The sequence below is a fragment of the Nannospalax galili genome, unplaced genomic scaffold (assembly GCF_000622305.1).
Source record: "Nannospalax galili isolate Female #2095 unplaced genomic scaffold, S.galili_v1.0 scaffold264, whole genome shotgun sequence".
Lineage (NCBI taxonomy): Eukaryota > Metazoa > Chordata > Mammalia > Rodentia > Spalacidae > Nannospalax > Nannospalax galili.
In genome coordinates this window covers 3,272,886-3,288,193 of record NW_008352391.1, presented here as the reverse complement: position 1 = coordinate 3,288,193, position 15,308 = coordinate 3,272,886, and the positions used below count along the sequence as shown (strand labels likewise).

The 15,308-nt window shown below is 34.7% G+C and overlaps 1 protein-coding gene across 4 annotated transcripts in view; it reads right to left on the bottom strand.

Moving 5' to 3' along the window:
- Positions 1 to 218: 218 nt before the first annotated feature.
- Postn (periostin) overlaps positions 219 to 15,308 on the bottom strand; it is a 33,085-nt gene continuing 17,995 nt past the window's right edge. The window contains exons 13-23 of one of the 4 annotated variants that reach the window (XM_029554219.1): positions 15,154 to 15,284; positions 14,945 to 15,047; positions 14,779 to 14,846; positions 14,395 to 14,440; positions 11,023 to 11,103; positions 7,525 to 7,614; positions 6,265 to 6,354; positions 5,518 to 5,595; positions 5,070 to 5,153; positions 2,094 to 2,135; positions 219 to 991 (exon numbers count right to left, since the gene is read on the bottom strand). In XM_029554219.1, coding sequence (XP_029410079.1) covers positions 954 to 991; positions 2,094 to 2,135; positions 5,070 to 5,153; positions 5,518 to 5,595; positions 6,265 to 6,354; positions 7,525 to 7,614; positions 11,023 to 11,103; positions 14,395 to 14,440; positions 14,779 to 14,846; positions 14,945 to 15,047; positions 15,154 to 15,284 — 851 coding nt within the window. In that variant the 3' untranslated portion in view covers positions 219 to 953. The remainder of the gene's footprint in view (positions 992 to 2,093; positions 2,136 to 5,069; positions 5,154 to 5,517; positions 5,596 to 6,264; positions 6,355 to 7,524; positions 7,615 to 11,022; positions 11,104 to 14,394; positions 14,441 to 14,778; positions 14,847 to 14,944; positions 15,048 to 15,153; positions 15,285 to 15,308) is intronic. The other 3 variants (XM_008849369.3, XM_029554220.1, XM_008849370.3) reach the window with 3 other exon arrangements.

Here is a 15,308-nt window from a genome sequence, read left to right as displayed (position 1 = left end):
ATTGTATACAGTGGACTTTTTTTTATATCACCCATGATAAATTATGGATAACTAGGTAGTATTTTACTTTTTGAAGAACAGTGACTTTCTGATTTACTTGTTGAATTTTTACAATTTAACTCAGGTCTAGGGTAGTATTAAACATATTACTGATAGTGATTATTCCATTGTGTAATGATCCTTTATAGAACATAACAATTTGAGAAATCCAAGCAGCATTAATTTTTATCAATTTCCTTTATTGAGTACTTGTTAACAATAAAAGAGGTATAAAGTCTTATTCCCAAGTCCAAAATGATTTTTAACTTAAACCTTGAGTTTTCTGAATTACCTAGTCTGAAGTAATTCTCTTTATACCTGAAGAATGGTTTTATTGAAATGTTTGAGATAAAACATGTGTATTGTAAGAAGCATATGACAAACATTTTGAGACTAGAAAATCAGTTGTAAAAATAACAAAATTTACCAGTAAACCCACATTGCATTAGAAATGTATAAAGCCATTGGTTGTAAAATATTTCGTTTGTTTGCCTGTTATATACTAAGCACCCATGTTTATAACCTAGTCTCCCATGGAGAAGTAACTGGTTGGTTGAATTGTCCATTGTACACCCTGAGCCTCTCTTCTCCAGAAGATAACAGTTCACCACTCCCAGACTCAGTTCTAATACATTGAGTCACCTTAACAAGAACTTTTTATGGTGAGATAATAAAAAGCCTGTGGTCCTGTACTTCCCTCAGGTCCTACCCCATGGGAGACTAACTCTACTATTTATTCCTCCTGTTTCTCATTCAGAAAAAAGAAATTAAATGTGTGTTCTGGCTTGCTTGAAGATTTATTTCTTTGTGTTGGCGTTCCAGGTCCTGAAGTCAACATGGCTCTTACAGTTTTCCCTTAAAATCACGTTGCCGACTTAGGCTTATGTGAACTTCATTATCTGGGTTCTGGATTTTCACTGAGAACGACCTTCCCTTGACCGTCTTCTAGTTCCTGAGTAGGAGGTGAGAACAGATAGATGTAAACATGACAAAACCTTACAGTTAAGAACATGGTGCTCTATGTATAATAATATCTATCAGAGACCATCACTTTTCCTTATAATAAAATTTATTTAAATATGTTCTCAAAATACCATCTGCAATTTATGGTGATAAAGACATTATACCTTAATCAAAGTTGTATTAAAATATAAAGTTAGGAGACTGGAAAGATAGCAGAAAAAAGCACCAGCTGTTCTTCCAGAGGACCCAGGTTCGAATCCCAGCACCTGCATGGTTGCTAACAGCCATCCGTAACTCCAGTTCTATGAGATCCAACACCCACTTCCGACCTCTGCAGACACTGCATGACATGGGTACACTTAAATGCACGCAGGCATAACACCCATACATATAAAATAAAAATAAACTTTAAAAAATTGTGCAACTGATCACTTAATTTTAAAGTTCTATATACTGGATTGGATTAATATCAGATTTGCCTATATTAATAAATTTCATGAATTTTTTAACTAAATAGTATGTGATTATCTCAAGAATTAGAAATTTTCAATTCCAAGTTTGTAAGCTCTGTAAAGGAAATCTTTGCTCTCTCAATATATTGGGAGGTATGCTAACAGAGAAGTTATAAAATGGGCATAAATATAGTTATGAAGGAAATTACATTGTAAATGTGATATATTCGGATATATGATTAAACTTAATAAATATTTTTGTTAACAATTTTCTGTATGTGTACGGTTCAGATGTATTTATGTCTTAACCTGAAACCTTGCCTCACATGTAATATTTTTAAGGGCTTAGGTCTGCCTGCTCCCAGCTTTGGTATTTAAGCATTTCTTTTTTTACTTGAGTTAGCTCAGTGACTTAATGTCTACTCATTTACACGAATAAGTTTTCCAATCTTTTAGTGTCTGCTTACTTAGGTTCTAGTAATAGTACAGAAAATGAACAATTTATTTCTTGATGCCTTTCATCAAATATTTGGCTTCAAAACTGACTAAATTTTCCATTTGACCCAAAACAAAGTTCAATAAACTATATTAAGTACTCCTCTATTTCAGCATAGCACAATCTCTAGCCAATACACTTACCTTGAACCCTCTTGTTAGCTTGTATCTTCCTTACAGGTGTGTCTAAAATGAAAGATTTGTAGTTAGAAACACATTGCTATTCAGGGTAAAATCTGGAGGCCATGGTTAAGCAAAAAAGTCTAAAGTGTTAAGTAACCATCACTTAAATGTGTAGTTATTTGAGAAGTAACCTTTCTGATCCTTATAATTTCACATGATTAAAAAGTTATTGGTTTCACACATATCATAGTGAATGTTCATCAATTGCAAAATACATTTATTTTATGATGTTTGAAGCCCCTTAAAATGTGCCATTTTTGCATAGCATAAATGGCTTACACGTTTTTGGACTTTTAGTGAAAAGTGTGACACTATCCATCTTTACAGCCATCCCTATCTGCAACATGTGCCTCTGTAAAATTGTTATTATAGACCAATCAGCAATTTAGAAAAGGTGAGCCAATATCTCTCTTCCCACAATTCAACTGTCCAGCCTATGAAATAATTTGCAAATAACTTAGTTACAAATAGTTTTTTTTTTTAATAGTAAAGAATTGCAAGAATTTATGAGTTTTTGTAATGGCTTATAAAATACTGTCAAGATGAGATGGGTGCAAACTTTAATTATTGAGTAAGGATATGATTTAGAGTGGGTTTATTAAATTCTAAACAGCAGTTTATTGCATAATTGAAATCAGGATGAAGAAGAATCTACAAAAGTAATTTTCCAAAGCAACAAGCAAATGTATTCACATTTCCTTACAAAAATTTGGTACTGTCTGATAATGAGGTTTTACTGCTTTTTATTATTTTATATGATAGAATCGGAATAAGAAATGCTCCATAAGGCACAGAAACATCTTAGAGTAAAAGTTTAATGAGTGCTGAAATCAGATGTACCCCTCAGTGGCTCTGTTATTTCAAAATGAAAGAGCTGTAGGAAGTTACTTTTAGAGAAGTGGAATGTGAGAGAGTAAACCAGTCATCTGAAGTCAAGGATGTATTTATGACTCAGTGACAATTTGATATTTAGAGATCTAGAAAAAGAAAGCTAACATGGCCAATTATCACCTAGATAATAGCAACCATATTATGCATATGTTCTCTTTTAAAGGATTTATTTCTTTGTATGTGCATATGTGAGTTTATGTATAATATGTGCATGCAGTGCCTACGGAGGCCAGAAGAAGGTGTGGAATACCCTAGAACTTGAGTTATAGGTGATTGTGAGCTGCCGTGTAGGTCCTAGAAATTGAACCCAGATCTTCTGCAAGAGCAGCAATAGTGCTTAACCACTGAGCAATCTATCCAGACCTCATACACTCCTTCTTATGAAAAGAAAAATTCATAGGAATATCTTGTTATGATATGGCATTATGGAAACTGATGTCTTATAGATCTGTGGAGAATTCACATCCTGAGAACTAATAGAACCTCAAGAGGAATAGAAATAGGAAAGAACTCCAGGAACCAAAAACAAGTCCCCATTTTCTTGAGTTTTAGCAGGTATACATTCTTGATGAGGGATCAGTTCTTTAATACTTAAGTGTCATATTTAGAATAAATTTACAGAGTCTTATTCATTAAAGGGGGGAGCATACTTACCTCTAGTTTAAGTCTATAGAATGAAAACAATAAAAATAGAGGCAGGTTCTAGGCAATTAATTCTCTAAAACAGCACTGCTATTCTAAAAAGCTGCTGACCATGTCAAGGGCTAAAAAGAAAAACAGAATTCAATTTGATTTTCATAATGTAGTCACCTTTTCTTTCAAATTCCTATATGATTTTTTGTTATTGTTTTTGGCAAAGTGTTAGGCATTTGAGGGAAAGATTAGAGAGTTCTGTATTGTATCTTCTATGAGTCTTTGGTTTCATTAAGGCTTAGAATATGCCCCACATCTGAAAAGGAATCTTGGGTTTTTCAGATATGTGCAAATGCATATTGAAGAGAAATATAATTATTGGTTGAATAAAAAAATCACTATCACATGTCTATAAGCCTTATGTGAGATGTTATCTATATTAAAATAAACAATAAACAAAAAGCAATTTACAGAACTATACAAGGTCTCAAGAGGATTTGTTTCTTCCTGGACATAGTGATACAATATTTAAAGTTGCTAGCAGAGAAGCCATCGGGACTCTATTTTGCATAAATATAAAACTTCAATTGTCTTTCTTGATTCATAATATATTTCGAAGATCTTACTTGTCTTTGTAAATATCTGATTCTTTTGTGCTCTTAATAGTTTTTGTCTAATATTTTGTTTTCAATAAATTGAACTAGAAAGGTATTTGCTCAGATGTACTTGATCCAAATTACATTTTGTTAACATTTCCTATCTGTCTGAGGAGCTATCATTGAGAGGTAGTATAATGTTTTGAATTCTTTTTTTCCTTTTTGATCTGAAACAAGTCCATTTAATGCCATAGATGGAGAACATTCCATATTTTAAAGATTAATTTTATATGCAAAAGAATTTATGATCCTAATTATAGATTATCACTCAAACAGTTAAAAGAAACAGGTATTCATTCATAAGAATGTAGTTTTGGAAATAAAAGTTGCTAAAAGCACTGTATATGCTGTATCTAGCACCTACAGACCCCCAAACATGCCTGTTCTAGTTAAGGGAGCAGTGAATAAATTTTTTTTAAATTAGAAAAAGCTTTTGCAATTTGGGCTTATTTGCCAGCTAGAAAATTAAAAGCTTGTTCTCTTTACAAATATTCAAAATATCTGCCCAATTTTCTGTGTCAAGGCAAAAAGATATTCATTGCTTCCCAAGTTCTACCACAGAACTTTTTAAAGACTGTATATCTACTAATCATTTCTTTAGAACAACTACTGAGACACATCACTCAATTTGCTGACAACAACCGATGATGCTGTCTTTTCAATCTAATTAAAAGAACACCCTATATGTTCAGTCTTTAAAAAGCTGAGAACTCCACCACAGCCTGTTAAGGGGGTTAGTTGTTACCATTTTACTAACCTCCCTGAAGCAGTCTTTTAATCTCTTCATCTTCAAATAAATGACCATCACCACCTTCAATGAATTTGGTGACCTTGGAGACCTCTGAGAGGATACATGTTCATAGCAAAAATTGGTTTACATAATAAAGAGATAGGGATTTGATGTGATAAATACTGGCATCTGCCCAATCATGAATTCCAGACCAACTTTCAGTTCCATCTAAGTTTTTAGTGTTGATATTTGATATATTATTTCTCATCAGCTGTTAAGCAATTTACCACCAAACAATCAATTTGATTACCATTTTTGGTCCCATCTATATTTTTTTACTAATCCAGTATGTTGACACAGAACATGAATATTGGAGCAACATAGAACAGACAACATCTACAGTTCCTTAGATACGATTTTAGATAGGGGAACAGGTGGCTTAAAGTTACATTCTTACTTTTCTAGACATACTGACCTTCTTGAAACAATTTCTTGATAGTTTCTTCTGTCTCTCCACCTCCAGTAGAAATCCTGGTATATTTAATCTCAGGACCTAAGGGAAAAACAAGGGCAGGGAAACTTCTGTTGTAAAGATGGGAAAAAAAAAGATTTTAGAGTGTGTGGGGCACATGGACTGTGCTGTGACTGTTCAGCTCTGCCACTGTAGAGTAAGTTAGTGCTAGACTAACAAACTGACAGCTATACCCCAGAAAACCTCAGGTTAAGACATATGGCACTAAATGTATTTGCTGACATCGTATTTAATCTACCCATCCATCTATCTGTCTATCTATCATCTATAGAATATCTAACTTTAGAATTTTTAGATTAACTCATAGTTGTGAGACTGATACAAAGGTTTACTAAAATTATCAACTGTTTTGTACAATTTGCATATTTTTATATGTAGATGTATTGATTGTAACATTAACAGAACCTCAAAATATTTCTCCAACTATTCAACAACTCAATAACAAACTATAAAACAAAGGCAGTGTATTATATAGCATGTTTATACACATAATAAAAATATTTTTAGACATGTCTACTAACTTCTAAGTCAAAGTAAGACATAGATACCATATTTGGGAAATGGAGCAAGTTTAATAACTGCCATGACAATGACTTAGATTGTCTGACGATTCTTGTGAGCATATGTCAGGATTAATATAATTCATTCTTTATAATCTGAGTACAGCTCATGTGCAGAACTAAAGATTACCTGTAATAATCCGTTCTTCCCGGGTCTGTTTTTCGGTGATTTCAACAGGCACTCCATCTATAATCTTGGTGTACTTTTTGATGACTGGCTCTGAAGATAGGGAAAGAAAACTTCATGTGAGTCACGTTCCAATGGTGTTGAAACTTCCAGAAGCTAGTTTTAATGAAGGAATGAGTTTCTTACAACATTGTTTAAGATTCTATCATGGGCTCCACATTGCTGGAACATAACATAAATGAATTCAGACCAATGGAGTTCTTTTTGTGGTTTGTTAGTTTGTTTTGAGACAGGGTCTTCCTGTAGCCACAGCTGGCCTAAAATGCACTATGTAGATCAGGCTGGTCTCAGTCTCACAGTGATCCACCTGCCTCTGCCTCCTGAGTGCTAGGATTAACGGTGGGTGCTGTTGCCATCATGCCCCGCAAATGGAGTTCTGAAAGGCTTATTTTTGGATCTTGGGTGGGCAGAGGGTAAGATGGCAAGTTACATCTCTGTCACTGCAAAGGGAACCCGCTATAAACCAATAAAGCCTAATGGTGGCTTATTAGCATAGTATTTGAAACATTTATTTCATTTTTATTTCTCTTATTTTTGGATCTTGGGTGGGCAGAGGGTAAGATGGCAAGTTACATCTCTGTCACTGCAAAGGGAACCCGCTATAAACCAATAAAGCCTAATGGTGGCTTATTAATATAGTATTTGAAACATTTATTTCATTTTTATTTCTCTCTCTCTCTCTCTCTCTCTCTCTCTCTCTCTCTCTGTGTGTGTGTATCTGGCCACATGTGCATATGGAGGTCAAATATCAACTTGCTCTTTCCATCATGTGGGACCCAGGGATATAACAAATAGTCACACTGAGGAAAGGTGCCTTTACCTGCTGAGCCACCCCACCCATTCTCATTTGCAGAGTCTTATACAAAGGTTATTTTTCCCTTTTCTGTTTTGAGTTCAGTTTGTTTCTTTCTTTTGTACTGATATTATTCTAATCATTATACTTTATGATCATTTAAGAAGTGGCATTTTCATTAAGCCTGGGAACTTAGTACTTAAATTATGACTGGACCCATTTAAAAAATAAGCTACAGTATATTTCTGATTGGCTAATAAGAGCTAATAGCTAGAAAATGATTCTCCTAACTAGTGTAAAATAAAAACCAAGAGAAAAATAGCTGTTTAAGAAAACAAATTCTTAACCAGCACTATTTTAAAATAGTCATAGAGATGGTGCCTAGGTACAAGAAAAGACACGAAGTGTACCTCCATGGATCACCTCTGTCACTGTTTCGCCTTCTTTAATCAGTCCGAATTCAGGATCGCCTTCAATTTGAATTTTTGTCATTGCAGGTCCTGAGACATTTAAGGAGACAAATTATTGGGTTAAAGTAATCCTTTAAGTTTTCCCAAACAGGAAATTTGTTTCAACATTTCATGACACTCAGACTTTAGTGTTTCAGGCTTTATGAAAGCAGTTTTAAAAATTTCTTATTGTTTTTATGTTAGACAATATTTAGGAAAACAAATGGTCCAGTCTGTTAGTGCTACTACTTCTGTCTGCTTTAGCATTTAGACTGATGTATAAGCAAGCAGTATATCACCATCTGCCACTAGTAGGGATAGAGTGCCGTTACCCAAGGTAGACATGAGGCTTTTTCTGTGAATTGACATTATATGCAGATTTGAGTTGCTTGAATGACAAATATTTAAATTTTACTTTACTATCTATCAATCTTTATTAAAATAGTTCATTTAATTTTTAAAATCTTTTTGAGACAGGGTTTCCCTGTAGCCACAGCTGGCCTGGAACTCACTATGTAGATGAGGCTGGCCTTGAACTCGCAGACATCTGCCTGCCTCTGCCTCCTGGGTGCTGGGATCAAAGACGTGTGTCACCACACCCAGCTTTCATTTACGTTTTTAATCATTCGGGACCTTACATTTTGATATAAGTAGCATAGGATTGAACACAAGAAAATCTCATATACTTACTTTGAAGATGCTGAGTTTTAAAGTTTATATAAAATGGACTTGAGTGTGCTTACCTTGATTCTGAGAATGATGTAACCATCAGCTTAGTAATAGCTACATGGTCAGTACTTCAAATGCAAACTTAAGCAAGAGTTGCATTTGACTTGCAAAATGATTTTGCTCCCAGAGAAAATCATTTTGAATGTTAGAAAGGTTATCATTACATTAGTTGATCAGGAATATTTCATAGAAGAGTAAGAAAGATTTGGTTCAGTACATTTAATTCATACCCTTTAACAGTTGAATGTAGCTATGTTTGCTTATTTTTGAGAGGATTGATTTGCTTATTTGCAAATTATCAATGTACACCATTACCCAGAACTAAATAGGATAAGAAATAATGAAAACAAGCATGCAGTTCTTTCAACTCATAATATTTTATCTGTGAGTCCAATAAAGATACTGATTATGAAGGATTTGAAGGCAAAGACCCTAGCTAGTACAGTATCTTCAGTGATTTTTCTTTAGAAAAGCCAAAGTGAAGTTCTGGAAGCTCCTTTTGTCATTAAGCTTTGCGAAAGGAGTTTTTACATTTAAAAATATTTAGATGATTTAGATGAGGTCCAGGAAAACGTTCAGCACAGTAGGTACTTACCTATTTATTGAATTGAATTTCAGTTGTCTTATTTTTTTCTTTCTTTCTTTCTCTTTCTTTCTTTCCCTATAGCCCCAGTTGGCTTGGAACTTGCTATGTAGAACAGGCTGGCCTCGATCTCATAGAGATCTGCCTGCCTCTGCCTCTTGAGTACTGAGATTAAAGGCCTTCCTCACCATGCCTGGCTTAAGTTGACCTATTCTTGATTCTAAAATTTGGTTAAGTATCTTTTAAAAAACAATCATCTTAAAGTTATGTCTTGGAGGCTAATGTCTTTATTAAGAACTCAAAAGTCATTAATGAATGCATTAATTTCAAACACTGAAAGGGATGAAAGTAGCAACTGGGATGACTGTAAATGTAGCCAAGATGCATATTTGTTTCTCCTGTTATTTTACACCAAAGTCAAGCTTTCCAGTCTTTACATCGAAGCATTATCCACAGATGACACAGCCCCATTTCCCTCAATATCCCTGTAAGGAAAAGCCCAGGTAGGGCTGATGTCCAAGTATGCACCTATCTGAAGATGGAGTGATAGGAGAAGCTCCTGCTGACCAAGATTGAGAGGAAAAATGGATTGAAAGAAGCAGGAAAAGAGAGGACTCTGAAAATACAAACATAGCACATGTGGATAACTTCAGTTATGGAAGTTCAGTATTTTTACAGGAAATTTTAGGGATTCTGAATTTTTAAAAATAATATAGTCACCTAGAATCATTTTGTCATTTTTCACTGAAATGATCAAGAAATATTTTCAACAAAATTTATTTAACTTCTGCTTAAAATTTGAAATTCTTTTTAAAAAATATTTTATTTATTATTTTTATTTTATGTGTGTGAGTGTATTGCCTGCATGTATGTGAGTGCACCTGTGTCATGCACTGCTGTGGAGGTCACAAGAGGGCTTCGGATTCCCCTGGAACTTGAGTTAAGGATGGTTCGCAGCTGCCATGTGGGTGCTGGGAATCAAACCCAGGTCCTCTGCAAGACCAGTCAGTGCTCTTAACTGCTGAGTCATCTCTCCAGCCTCTTGAAATTCTTTTAATCAACATGCAAACAATGAAATGATTGAGATTATTATATATTGTTTTTAAAGGCTAAGTATAGATTTCAAAGGATAACTCAAGTTAGGTCTTAAGAATGAATAAAAATATAGGTAGATATCCAGAAAGGAAATCAATCTTGTGTTTTCAATGAATTTAAATTGTGCTTACTTTAAAGGAAACAGATACATCTATTCAGACTTGACATTTCATTCTTCAAAATGAAAAGAAATTCAAAAGCCAAGTGTAATTAGAATTCCTGAGATTTCCTTAAAGAGATAAACTGTTCTTTTGAAAGACTGTTCCCATCCTTCTTTTCGAAGAAAGACAATAGCCAGGTTTGTTCTTTGTGGCACATTGCAGCACCAAGTCGCTTAAACAGGGAAACCAGGGTTTAAGTTTGATCGTTAGATATAACTAAAATGCATGAAATCAGGACACTATCCAAGATGTTGAAGTTGGCTAGCCTAGGAAGTATAGAGAGAAAAGTAGCTGCACATTTAGGTTGAAATATCAGGAGAGAAGTAAATATTTCATGTATATACATAAAATATGTTCAGAGCTGAAATTTTAGGTTCCGAAGTTTGACCTACTGAACAAAGTTGTTTTGAACTACATTATGTCTGTTTATAATTTTTAAGCTTTCATTAACATACACCTTCTGTACTACCTTAGGTTGGTCATAAGAAAAAAAGTGCCTGCATGTTGTTAGACAATTTTCTCATGATGGTATACAAGAGATTGTATTGGGGAATTGGAAACAAAGCTACAAAAGGAGTTTATTTTCTGAAGGTGTCTACAGCAAAATGCTCAAGGTTAATTTGTTTACCACGTATCTGGGTACTAGTGCTAATGCAACATCAATTAAATCCAAACAAATCAAATACAAGCAAATGTACTGAAAGTATTAGGTATGTGCCATCTACTTCGCTAAAAAATTTGCACTCCACATTCTGTAATTATGTGAGCATGCCATTTGTAAAGAAATATTTAGCATGTTAGTTTTAAAAAGAATGTAGATATACTCATAGAAATCAGTTTATTATATCTGTTTTCAAAATAAAAGGAACCATGTGCAGCATTGCTTTTTACCTTCAGTTTTGATAATAGGCTGAAGACTGCCTTGAATCACTTTAATTTTTGGTTCCACAACTTTGGTTATAATTTTAGTTGCTGAAAATATAAAAAGTGGAGTGTGAACAAACATAGAAAACGACTTGAATGGAGTTGCCCATCTGCTTTGCAGGGTGCTGTTTATCAGCTATGGTGCTGTGGCCAGGCAGTCACGGGACATGTCACAGTACATGCTTAGTGTCTTCTCATGGCCAGATGTTGAATTCTGAAGTCCAATAACTTGGCTTTGCTCCAGTGGGGGAAAAAACACTAACTAAATGAACGCTCTGCTTAGAGATCTACCATTCTGAACCACTGCAGCCTTTTACCTTCTTTCGTACTTCTTGAAAATACTGGCTGCATAGCAACAGAAGACAAATAAACATGATTAATTCCATGTCATTCAGAATATCTTAAATTGCACTGTTGGATTCTTTCTCAGATAAAAGAAAGACATTTAGAGGAAAGACACAGAGTATTTCCATGCATTTGATACTAGTCATATATAGAAATGAAAATATGGACAATTCAGAATATTTCTAGATGATAAATTTCAGCCAGGAAGACATGAGCTTTATATAACAAATATGATATGGTCACCATTTAATTTTAACTTTCAGCCTTATTCCAATAATTTGTTTTTATTTAAAACATTTTTGATCTGTTTATTTTTATTTTACATGTATGAGTGCTTTTACATGTATACATGTGGGTATGTGTACCATGTACATGTAATGCCTGCAGAGGTCAGAAGGGGACACTAGATCCCCTGGAACTGGAATTATTGATGGTTGTTAGCTGCCATGTAGGTGCTGGTAACCAAATCTGGGTCCTTTGCAAGAGCAGCCATTGTTCTTAACCACTGAGCCACCTCTCCAGCCCCTATGATAGTTTAAAAATAATTTCCAATTTAAAGGTTTTGTTGTGAATGTATATCTCTTCCCAAAGTGAGATAATCATAGGTAAAGTTCATTTAAAAATAGCAGCCACACATTTTGTTGACTTTGGTTGCATAGGTAAACTGCAGGAGTCCTGTAACCAGAGCAATGGACCTCTTTTCCTTCTTAAGTAGAAGCCTTAAAAGATGGTCATGTAGGGAAAAGCTCAAACTGTAGTCACAGCACAGTGCTGACACAGGCCTGAAGGGGTAGCACAATGTGAATTTCTGTCACCTTCTGTTTGTAGGTATTTATTTTGAAGCAATGTAAGTTCTTTAAATTGGCCTTTATAGGGACTGCTTTTCAATTGTATTATATAACATCCCTTGAGACCTCAAATTACAATGCTCTGGCATTCAATTCTCAATCTCACAAGTGGCTGCGACAGAGGAACCTTCCCATGAAGATCAAATGCACAAAGATTTCTATTAGTATTATCAAAGTGGAAAATTACTTTTATCATAAGTGTTTTGCATTATGTTAAGGAATTTGAGATTTAAGATGTTTAAATGTTGTTGTTTTGTTTCAATTCTGCTTTTGTGAAAACAATTTTGACAGTTCTGACTAAAAGATTTACTGATTTTTGTTTTCTCCATATCAAATGTTTTAAAAAGTATTTTATTTATAATTTTTACTTTTATGTGTATGAGTGTATTGCCTGCATATATGTAAGTGCACCCATGTTGTACAGTGCCCATGGAGGTCAGAAGACGGTATCAGATCCCCTGGAACTGGAGTTATGGATGGTTGTTAGCTGCCATGTGGACGCTGGAATCCAGGTCCTCTGCAAGAGCAGCCAGTGCTTTAAACTTCTGAGTCATCTCTCCAGCCCCAACATCAAATGTTTTGTATTTGATAATTTACAACAGAGAATGCTCCCCAATAAAAATTTAAAATGTATGGATTTTGGGGGACAAGTAAAATAAGCAACAAGTAGAATAAAGACATATTAGGGACAAGTTAACAAATGAATCTAAAGTGGCATCGTTGCTTTAATGCATTGACACCTCAGGCATGCGCCACCATGCCGGGCTGTGAAATTACTTCTTAACACTAGTTATAAGCATCTGTAGGGATAAAAGAAATGTCCGATAATGGAATGTAAATCCCAGGGCTTTTTGAGGCTTCTGAGTGGGCTGACAAGAGTTACTAGATTTTCATAATTTTGCATTTCATGCTTTATGAAAATGTAATATTATAACAGCATTCCGTTCATTATAAGAAAAAGGCTGTGCTGCCATATATGGAAAATAGTAGAGCTGACATGGCTACAGTAGAAAGATAAAGGATATTTTTAGACAGATTTCTAGCACTGATAGAGAAAGCTGATTCAACATATCTGATGAATAGAGTCCATAAAGAGCCTTTAATTTGTTATAAAATGTATTTTCCTTGGCTGGAATTTATACCATGCTGAATCATTGCCATTCCAAAGAAACCCTCAGGACAGCACTGAGCTGGCCTGATCCCAGGACTGCGTAAGTCACCACAGAGAAAAGCTGACATTTTGTTTTGCTCCAGACAGTAGTTTTTCTCCTTTTCCATGTCTAGCGTAAATCTTAAGGACATTTTTATAATTAAATGACTGAATGTTCATGGTATGAAGTCATTTTCTAGCCATGATAAAGGTGTGGATGAAGGTGATGTTTTAGTGACTGACAAATTTTGATTGTTTTATGGTAGAGTCAAAACAAAATGAGAAGAACTTCTGCTCTCAAAGCTACGATGAAAGGAAGAAACAAAGGAAGAAAAAGCTGCAAAGAAGTTGTTTGATGAGTGACAGCGGCATTTATGAGATTGAAATGGCTTCTGCCGTTGTTAATAGCTGAGCTTTAATCTTGATAATCTGGTAGTTTGGGGGATTTAAAACAAACAGTAACCCTGGAAACTAGACAGTTTAGGCTTATCTCTAACAGATCTGATGCTCCTTTTCCCAATTTTGGACGTAGCAGTGTTTGAACTGCCATCTCATAAGCATTAGGACTCTAGCACATCTTCTGGTACATAGCTGAGTCTCGGGAGGATGAGTGGCAAATCCGCTGGTAGTGCTACTCTTGTGCCTGTACGTTTGCATTTTCAGATAGCTCGGGGATGTTTTCTAGCACTCTGTCTTTTTGTATGTCATTTTTGATTTGTTTCTTTTGTCACGTTAGTATGCTACTTTTACTTTCTGATAATGTATTACTGTTGTTTCTAATTGGAAGTGAAGTGGGTCAATAGACTTGGAGAAAACAGTCAAACCCACAAGGCCGTTTCCAGAACCCAAATCCTGTTTCAAGAACAATGAGATTCATCAATGTTTGAGATTCTAAATACCAGATTATCAGCAGTCTTTATAAATACAAAGAAAATTATTGACTTCTTGGTTTGCATCTTGTCCCTTAGTTGTGGCTAAAATTGTTCATATACTTACTATAGACGGTCATGGGAATTTCTTTGAAGGTACTACCACGAACAAACTGAAAGTAAATGTTTATGTTTAGTAATATGAAGTATATTGCAAAACTAAGATAACACTGTAATTATTGCTAAAATTAAAATAGTTAAGCTAACTTAATAGAAATAAAGTCCTCATTAAATTATGTCCTAACTCCTGTTACCAGGTCAGGTACCATAAAAACACTAGATCTGTTACTAATAGTTTTAATATTACAGAATATTTAATCCAAAGCTAAGTATACACACCGTATAATACTTACTGCTTTCTACATTACACTAATGCATTCTTCATCTCTAATATTAACCCCACAGTATCTGTTCAACACATTTAGAAATAAAATCCAGTAGCATTCTGTACCTTAATTTGGATGTATTTGATCAGTTTGTTTAGTAGCTCTAGTAGCTGATCATTTCCAACTGGAATGTCTGTAAGATAAATGTTCAACGAATAGTAGTAAGAAAATGTGAAATCAAAACCTAGGTTCATCTTGAAAAGTCTACCAGTGAGTTCAGTGCTTGCAAACCTGCTGGGTAGAGAAGTTTATCTACCACATGGATGACTCCATTTGTTGTCATGATGTCAGATTCTTTGGATTTCAGCTCATTCACCAGTAGTGTTTCATTTACCTGTCAAGAGAAGGGCTGATGTTAATGAGAAATCTCATGAAGGATGGATGCAAAGATAATGTAATGATGGATAAGCACATCTGTAGATTCACTGTGCACAACTTACCCCTTTCAGGTAGATTTTGCTTCCCTGTGCGGTCTTTAGAATGTTAGTGACTCCAGGCTCAAAGCCCTTTCCAATGTAAACACCTGGCGTCAGGTGATAAAGGATGATGTTTTGAAGAGCATTTTTGTCTCCTACAGGAAAAGACATGTTTATTT